The sequence below is a fragment of the Sciurus vulgaris genome (assembly GCF_902686455.1).
Source record: "Sciurus vulgaris genome assembly, chromosome: 14".
Lineage (NCBI taxonomy): Eukaryota > Metazoa > Chordata > Mammalia > Rodentia > Sciuridae > Sciurus > Sciurus vulgaris.
The window spans coordinates 91887947-91897232 of NC_136475.1; the positions used below are offsets into that span (position 1 = coordinate 91887947).

The 9286-nt window shown below is 45.3% G+C and overlaps 1 protein-coding gene across 2 annotated transcripts; it reads right to left on the reverse strand.

Annotated features, from left to right (window-relative positions):
• Window positions 1–7281: 7281 nt before the first annotated feature.
• LOC306643864 (heterogeneous nuclear ribonucleoproteins C1/C2-like) lies at window positions 7282–9072 on the reverse strand. Of its 2 annotated transcripts, none has more exons than XM_079110166.1 (2): window positions 8960–9072; window positions 7282–8913 (listed from the first exon to the last, which is right to left on the reverse strand). In XM_079110166.1, exon 2 carries the CDS (start codon window positions 8850–8852, stop codon window positions 8019–8021), a length of 834 nt encoding a protein of 277 aa, XP_078966292.1. In that variant the 5' UTR covers window positions 8853–8913; window positions 8960–9072; the 3' UTR covers window positions 7282–8018. The 2 variants fall into 2 exon arrangements, with proteins under 2 accessions (XP_078966292.1, XP_078966293.1); XM_079110167.1 differs by having other exon boundaries at window positions 7282–8496; window positions 8536–9066.
• Between the last annotated feature and the right edge of the window lie 214 nt (window positions 9073–9286).

Consider the following 9286-nt stretch of genomic DNA (forward strand, 5'->3'; position numbering starts at 1 on the left):
AGATCACTGGTGCATGCAGTGTGCTGGAAACCATTGCTCAGGACCCTGTAAAGGGGCGTCTCCACCCCTTGCCTGCCAGTACTGGTCGGAATTTCTTCTTGTCATTTCCAGGTCTTTCTCCTCACTCACCCTAACCAGCCACTCCACCCAGCTGTGAGTCTGCAGTGCAGAGTCCAGTTTGGTCAACAGAAATTTCTGGGATGGTGGGAAGGTTTTACAGCTGCACCACCCAATAGGAAGCCCTTAGCCTCCTGTGGCTATTGGGCACTTCACTGAGGCTAGTGAAGCTAAGGAGTGGAGCACGACATTTCATTTAATTTTTATTTATGTAAAAGTACATCGTCACATGTGCTGGCTGCCACACTAGACAGTGCAGCTCGGCCATGCCATCTCTTTTCATGACAACCTGCAGACCCCCTAGCCGCTCCCTTTCCTCCTAGCGCACCCCCCTTGCCATCCCAACTCACGTCTTATGCTTGATGATGTCAGGCACACTGCAAGGACTCTGGCCACACCCCGTCTCTTGTCTCCTTGTATGTGTATCATGTCGGGACAAATAATGGAATAAATGGAACTGTCCTTGTTGCCAGAAGAGAAGGAGGCCTTCCTTCTCTGAGAGCATTGGCTGGAGAAGTGTGTGTTTGTGGATTCCACCACTGTCTCCTTTAAAATCTTTCAAAAAGCCAGCTAGACCTTCAGCCAACACTACAGTCCACAGACATTTCACTCAAGGGTCTGGGGCCACTGCTTAGAAATATAAACTTCAGGAAGACAACACCCTGTTCCCCCTCGTCCCTGAGAGCCACAGAGGAAGAGAACTTCCATTTATTCTTCAGATAAAGACAATTAACCAACATAGATGGCCACTGTGAACCATGAAAACACATGCAGTACATACAAAGGAAGTCCTTCTTCACGAGGACCGGGCTTGTTTACCCGGAAAACATGTGCGTAATAGATTCTCTCTGCTTGACCATCCAAAGGGTGACATTTCTGTCTGTAAGCTCAGCAGCAATCACCTGTGATGTGCATTACAGTGTGGCTTAATGATGATTAAATAATAAAATGGAGACAGGCATGTGGGTGCACACCTGTAGTCCCAGTGATTCCGGAGGCTGAGGCAGGAGGATCACAAGTTAGAGGCCTACCTGGACAACTTAGCAAGATCCTGTCTCAATATTTAAAAAAAATAAAGATAAAAAAGACTGGGGGTGTAGTTCAGTGGTAGACCACCCCTGGGTTCAATCCCAGTATTTATCAATCAATACATACATACATAAACAAATACACCAAATAAAACTGCTTTCTTTCTTTTCTCTAGGGAGAGTTTTCTGGGTTAGGAGAATTTCATTTTTAATTTTTTTCCCAACACTACACATCCATTTTCTACCTTCTGTAGTACTCTACGTTTCCAACCCACCAGGATCAAAATCCATCCATCTTCCTCCGTCTGTCACCCCTCATGCCTTCCCTCCCTTCCTCATGATGCATGGTCCTCTCAACTCTCTTACCTGAACTTTCTTTGTTTGACTCAATGGCAAACAACCAGTCCTGGTAAAACCCAACTCTCTGCTGCCCCGTGCCCACATCATGCAGCTGCAGGGGCTGGGTAAAGCATAACTCAACACTGACAGTTCACAAGCCCTGTTTATGACTCAGAACCTAAATTTAGCCTTTGACACAGTCCAATAACCAGGCTATACAGCATTTCCCTGGTCCATTCCCTCTCCCGGCCTCTCAGTCTGCTCTTTCTCTCCTCAACCATCCAATGGCTCTCCCTGCAGCTTCCCCTCAGCAGAGGACTTTTCTTCTCAATTCCCCAAGAAAATTAAGTCACAGAAAACCTCCATGAACTTCCATTACCATTTACAAAAATTAACTTAAAGTGAATGGCAGGCCTCAATGTAAGAGGTGAGATGATGCAACTCTTAGAAGAAAATGTAGGAGCAAATCTTTGTGACCCAGCAATAGAGAACAATTCTTAGATATGATACCAAAAGTCACAAAGGACAAAGGAAAATAAAGTGCACTTCATTAAAAAAAAAAAAAAAAAATCTGTGTGAGCTGGACCTGGTGGCATGAACATGTAATCCCAACCACTCAGGAGGCAGAGGCAGGAGGATCACAAGTTCAAGGCCAGCCTCTAACTCAGTGAGACCCTGTCTCAAAATAAAAAGGGCTGAGAATGTAGCTCAGTGGTAGAGCACTTGCCCTGCATGTGTGAGGCCCTGAGTTCAATATCCAGTACCATAAAAAAAATTTAAAAAAAAAGTTTGTGCTTAAAAAGTTGCCATTAGTAAAGTGAAAAGCTAGTCCACAGAATGGGACTTTTTTTTTGCAAATCATAGATCCAGAAATTTGTTGTGTATGGGCTGGGAATTGTACCCAAGTCCTTACTTGCTAAAGATAGTCTTGACAGCTGCGGCATACCCCAGCAAATTATTCAAAATGGCCCCAAAGTGAAAACACCCGAATACCCATCAGTAGATGAAGAGATAAATAAAATGTAGCATATCCCTGTAATAAAATATTATTCAGCAATAAAAAGGAATAGAATATCGATACATTCTTTAACATGAATGAACAGAAAAAACAGTGTGTGCTAAGTGAAGGGAAGAGCAGAGTGCATGATCCCCTTTATATGGAACAATGGGAACAGGCAGATCCACAGAGACAGAGCAGACTAGTGGCTGCCTGAAGGTGGAGACCACTGGGAAACACAGAGAGTGACAGCTAGTAAGTACAGGGTTTCCTTTTTGAGTTTCGAATATGTTCTAAAATTAGATCAGTTACATATTCTGTCAATATACTTAACAAGCATTAAATTGTACCATTGAATTAGTAAATTGTACAGTATGTGAATTATATCTCTGTAAAGCTATTTTATAAAAAAAAAAAAATACAGCCATATGTGGTGGCACACCCCTGTAATCCCAGAGACTCTGGAGGCTGAGGCAGGAGGATGGCAAGTTCAAGGCCAGCCTCAGTAACTTAGCATGATCCCTGTCTCAAAATTAAAAATAAAAAAGGTCTAGGGAGGTAGCTCAGATGTAAAGCACCCCTGGATTCAATCACCAATACAGAGAGAGAGGGGAGAGAGAAGGGTTGGGGGTATAGCTTAGTGGTAGATCACTTGCCTAACACGTGTGAGACCCTGGGTTTGCTCTCCAGCACTGAATTTTTTTTTTTTTTAAATAACTGGAAAATGAAAGCAACAATAAATGCTCTCTACTGAAAACAAAGAAAGCAAACCAGCTCAAGAATGACCTACCTTTGACACCATATTCCTGGGCATGTCCTTATCAAGGCTGTTGGTGCAGACCTGGGGCCCCACCCTGAGCTACTGCAGGGAAAAGTCGCACAGTCTTCTCTGTATTCAGGCTCAGTTCTGCGTGTGATGCAAAGTAGGTAGCCAGCATACACTTGATAATGAGTGGATTCTCATAATTATTTTGAGAGACATGATATTTAATAATTTAATAAATATGTCAAGTGTTCATTTGATAAATATGTTGCTTACTATCCTAATAATGTATCTTCAACTCACCAGCAACTGATCGCTGAAACTGAGGTTCTGAGAAGACCCTGATTACAGCTTCAGAGGTCAGGAGTGTGGGAATCTCCAAATATTTGACCTCTGAGCACAACACTGAGCAGCCAGCATTTCTGGGGAGCGAGCCACCATGTGGGTGGCTAGAGTCGCTGGACTGGACCCCCAGCCCAGCTTCTGGTGCACTCCCTGGGTCCTCAGCCTGCAGCCAGCTCTGATGACGATCCAGCAAATCCAGTCCTGTCTCTGAATCATCTCTGTGCCCCAGTATTGGCACAATGTCCCACACAAAACGGGCCCTTGGGAAAGGCTCACTGTGGGTTGAGCCACCTGGCCAGTGGGAGGAAACGAGCTGGCAGAGGCCAAGGACAGGGGCGTGAGGATGTGTTGGATCCTGTCATCCCTGTCCTTTACCCGACTGAAAGCTTCCTGCCAGCTGAGGGAGAGGCCACGCCCCCTTCACTCCAGCACCTTGGGAGGACAGCCCAGGTAGGCGGCTCCTAGTCACCATTTCCTTAAAGAGATCTCCAAGATCCCTTTTAGAACCGCGGCAGCCACCGTGAACATCTGCGCCAATGTGAGTGCATTTGTTGATGGAACTACACGCCGATGAGTGGGCGTGGCTGTAACGAACAGACAGCATCTTTCCTTTGCAGCATCATTTTTCAGGTGTACCTATTTGTAAATTGTATGATAATGGAGAATTTTAGATACAAACATGAGAAAGGAACCTACGTAAAAGCCAAGGAGCATGCAGCTCAGTGGTAGAGTGCGTGCCTAGCATGTGCAAGACCCTGGGCTTGAGCCTCAGTGCAGCAAAATAGCAACATCAGAATAAGAAAACAAGTAACCCAATCAACAAATGGGCTAAGGAACTGAACAGACACTTCACCAAGAAGAAATACAGTTGATCAACAAATATAATGAGAAAATGTTCAACCTCTCTGGCAATTAGAGAAATACAAATCAAAACTACTCTAAGATTTTATCTCACTCCAATCAAATGGCAATTATCAAGAATACAGGCAACAATAAATGTTGTCGAGGATGTGGGAAAAAGGGACACTCATACATTGCTGGTGGGACTGCAAATTGGTGCAACCATTATGGAAAGCAGTATGGACATTCCTCAGAAAACTTGGAATGGAACCACCATTTGACCCAGTTATCCCATTCCTCAGTTTATACCCAAAGGACTTAAAATAAGCACACTACAGTGACGCAGCCACATCAATGTTTATAGCAGCTCAACTCACAATAGCTGAACTATGGAACCAATCTAGATGCTCTTCAACAGATGAATGGATAAGGAAAATGTGATACACACACACACACACACACACACACACACACACACAGGAATATCACTCAGCTTTAAAAAAGAATCAAATTCTGGCATTTGCTGGTAAATGGATGGAGTTAGAGAATATCATGATAAGTGAAATAAGCCAAACCAAAAAAACCAAAGAAAGTTTTCTCTGATATGCAGAAGCTAATTCACAAAAAGGTGGCAGGGGATAGGGAAGAATAGAGTTACTTTATACTAGGTAGAGGGGAATGAAGGGATGGGAAGGGGTCTGGGGTTAGAAAGGATAGTAGAGTGAAACAGACATTATTATCTCATGAACATTATGACTGCATGACCGATGTGATCCTGCAATATGTATAATCAGAAAAATGGGAGATTACACTGTATTTATGTATGATCTATCAAAATGTATAAATGCATTCTACTGTTAAGTACAACTAATTAGGACAAATAAAATAAATTTAAAAATTAAAAACAATAATGATAATTAACCATGGAGCCATACACCCACTTCCTGCAGTTATGCTGCTTCCTGGGAGCTAGCTGAGTCTACTGGCAGAGTGAAGCAGCTCCAAACACACAAAATGGAACTTTGAGATGTTAGAAGACCGGTGAGATCTCTCCAGGAAGAAAAATGTGTTTGTGGCTCTGGGGGGTGGGGCCTGCCCCAGAGCTGGATCCTCCACCCATCCTAGATCCCCAGGACTCCCTGGACCAGCCTCCAGTGAGGCAAACTCACCACCTGCACACTCACCGTCAACCACTGGCCTCCACTAGCCCTGACTTGTGCCCGAGGACACCACGAGGGACCGCAAATCCTGGATCCCTCTCACCTCTGCACCTGACTATGACTCCTCCAGGCCGGCCAGAAGCCCCTGTTTCCCAAGGGTCCTGCCCTCCTGCCAACCCATCTGCACCTGCTAGAAAGGGACAAATGAAAGCTGCAGCCCGGGTGTGTGATGTCAGGTCCCCAGGACATGACTTGCCATCAGGGGAGGGTCTGGGGCTGCCTGGCTCATCGCAGCTGATGCACAGCAAGTGTTTCCCGACTGAACACGTGAATCGTGAGCGAATGAATGAAAGTTATCATCTGCTCTCTCCCCTCGCCCAGTGAAGACCCTGGCGTCTGACTGGTCAGTATTTCATTAGCCCAAGAAAGGGTGCTTCAGTGTCCTGTGGACAGTACCCAACCTCTGCCTCTGGGCTCCATCCCCAAGGACCTTTTCTTTCTTTTTTTTCTTTTTCTTAGTACCAGGGATTTCTCAGAGATGCTTAACCACTGAGCCACATCCCCAGTCATTTTTTTTTTTTTTTCGTGGTGCAGGGGATCGAACCCAGGGCCTTGTGCTTGCAAGGTGAGCACTCTACCAACTGAGCTATCTCCCCAGCCCCCCAGCCCTTAAAAAAAAAAAAAAAAAAAAAAAAAAAAAAAACTTTTTTGTTGTAGATGGATACAATATCTTTATTTACTTCTTTATTTTTTTGTGGTGCTGAGGATTGAACCCAGTGCCTCACATGTGTGAGGCAAGTGCTCTACCACTGAGCCACAACCCCAGCCCCCAGCCCTGGCCCTTTTATTTTATATTTCGAGACAGGATCTCACTAAGTTTTTGAGAGCCTTGCTAAGTTGCTGAGGCTGGCCTCAAACTTGCAATCCTCCTGTCCCAGCCTCCGGAGCCACCGGGATTACAGGTGTGTGCCACTGCTCCCAGAGGACCTTTCCTTTTTGTCCTTCCAGTTGCCCATTCCTGGGGCCACACCCTGCACCTTGTCATTGCCTGAAACTACTCCACCTCTGAAATCTTGAATTCCAGTGTCCCTCTCTCGCCACAGCCTGCTGTACTTCCCACCCCCTAATTGGCTTCCTTCTCAAAAGTTTGTATACCTGCCTCTGCTTTCCCTGGATGTCATCTCTTCCTGCTCTTTTCTGGCCAAGCCTGAGCCTCCATAATGGTCTGCACCTCCCTCTGCCCAGGATCTTGGGCTGCTGAATCCCCTTCTCCCCCGCCAATCCTGCCCTCCCTGAGGTCAGACGTGGAGCGCCTTTTTGCTTTCACTCTGGGCTGAGCAGAGCTGGGAAAGACCCGGCAGCAGCGCTGACCACTGCAGTCTCCTCCCCTTCCTTCAGCCACTCACCCATTCACACCATCGACAAACACACACTGAGCACCAACCGCAACCCAGGACGGTCCAAGGCTGTGGGAATGAGTCATCATAAAGACAACCCAGTCCCTGTACAAGGGGACTTTCCTACTAGTGGGGGAGACAGTAAATGGGTAAATGATCCTTGTCAAAAGACAAAATTGGGGGTGTAGCTCAGTAGTAGAGTGTGCTCCAGGCCTCGGGTTCAATCCCCAGCACCGAAAATAGAAAACAAGGTGGTTTAATGTTCTTTTTTTTTTTTTTTTTTCCTCCAAATTCCTGGTTTAATAAGGACTTGTTTATTTTGAGAAAAAAGGTCCCAAACATCAGGCTGTTCACAAAAATAACCCACAGTATCAACTTTAGAAAACAAATAAAGACCATTACACTAATTATTCTTCTAGAGGATGCATTTAACATGCCAACTCTCATTCACAAAAATACATTGTTACATTTGTGTTGAACAGCCCCACACTGGACTATTATGTGGGGGATAACACACATACCTCTAACTCAAAGCTGCTCTCAGGTGCTACAACTAAATGAGATTGCCTTTGCAGTTAGGGAAGCAACTACTGAAATCATGTATAAATGGAAAGAACTGTACTCCCTGCATAACAAGAGATTATTATGGAGGCAGTTGATAAAAACCATACATCCTTTTTATTGTTAAGTCATAAAGAGGTATCAAAATTGAAAGCAAAAATTACAGGGTAAGACTTAACAAAACTACTAGGAGCGTCAAAGGAAGTGAAAATGGGACTAGGTGCAGGGCAATATGAATTAATGAACATGGGAAGGACAAAGATAGGGAGAACAGTGAGCATGTGCTGAAGATACTAGGGGAGAGGATCTGGTGAAATTTTGATCTTAGACAAGCGCCTAGGTAAAGAAATAATGGGATAAGATTTCTAAACCCCACTATGTGCTCAAGAGTCATCCTCGCCATTGGCGCTGTCTCTGTCATCCTCTCCTTCCTCTGCCTCTTTTTCATCATCCTTGATCAACTCCAGCTGGTCATCCCCCATCTTCATTATCATCATCATCCAGTAGGTCCCCCTCCTCAGCAGAGTCATCTGCACCCCCCTCAGACTCCATCTTCACATTAGTTTCATCTTTCTTCAGGGAGCTGCTGCTCTGCTCCTCTTCTGATTTATCATTCTTCGTCTCTACTGCTTGTTTACTCTGCTCCTTTTCAATTTTTTCCAGGCTTTCCAGGAGAGAGTCCACTTTTTGTTTTTTTTGGGTCAGCTCCTTCTTAATGGCCTGAAGGTCATCTCCTTTCAACTTTCCAGACTTAGAAGAAGATCCCCGCTGTCCACTCTTAGAATTGAAGCCACTTTTGCCCCTTCGAGGGGTGTTTCCTGATACACGCTGGCGTTTAGAGGGCACTGCAGCCCTAGCAATAGGAGGAGGAGGAGGAACACGTGCTGGGTAACTGCACATCCTGTCATAATAATCACGTTGAAAATCATAGTCCAAGTCAAAAGAGGAGCTGAGTAGAGGGGACGGAGAAGGGTGTTCTGGTACTGACCCGTACATCTCCGCTGCAGATCGTTTCACACCTGCTTTTCCTCTGTTCACTTTTGGCTCTGCAGCCAGATTAATATCTAAAACCTGGCCAGCAATCATTCTTCCATCCTCTCCGGCTACAGCAGCCCGGGCATTTCTCTCATTAACATACTGGACGAAGGCAAAGCCCTTATGGACAGAGCAACCCACAATTTTGCCATACTTCGAGAAGATTGCCTCCACATCAGACTTCTTGACCACCAGAGTGTTCAGATTCCCAATGAATACACGGGAATTCATGGAGTGTGGATCAGTCTTGTTGGTAACGTTGCTAGCCATCGTGATTGATAAGGTTTTTCACAAAGGTGCAAGAATGTAGCTGAAGATCAAAAAAATCTCACTCAAGCAAAGTTCCACTAACTTATATATTTCAAGTGATTTGTAACCAGGAGCGGGGAGGGAGAAGAGATTCGATTCTGAATCTCCTACTCCCAGATTCTCTGTGAAGAAGCCGACCGCTGCTCGAGGTCAGCAAGGCGGCCGCAACCGCTCAGCCTTCCAAGGTGGTTTAATGTTCTAAAGACAAAAAGAACAAACTAGTTTATTGGTCTTAATTGACTTTATTTTCCATTCGAGAACCAGGCAACGCTGCATTCCATGGAATCGAGTCTGTGCTCGGATAGGCCCAACTGAGCCTCTCCGAGCCAAGGCCGACAGAGAAGAAACAGCAAAAGCCATGGTCCTTGCAAAGTGACTTTCTGTGTAAGGCGGGA

What these genes read in the sequence shown, in the direction of transcription:
- LOC306643864 (XM_079110166.1), bottom strand. Translation starts at nt 8,852, where the DNA reads ATGGCTAGCAACGTTACCAACAAGACTGATCCACACTCCATGAATTCC.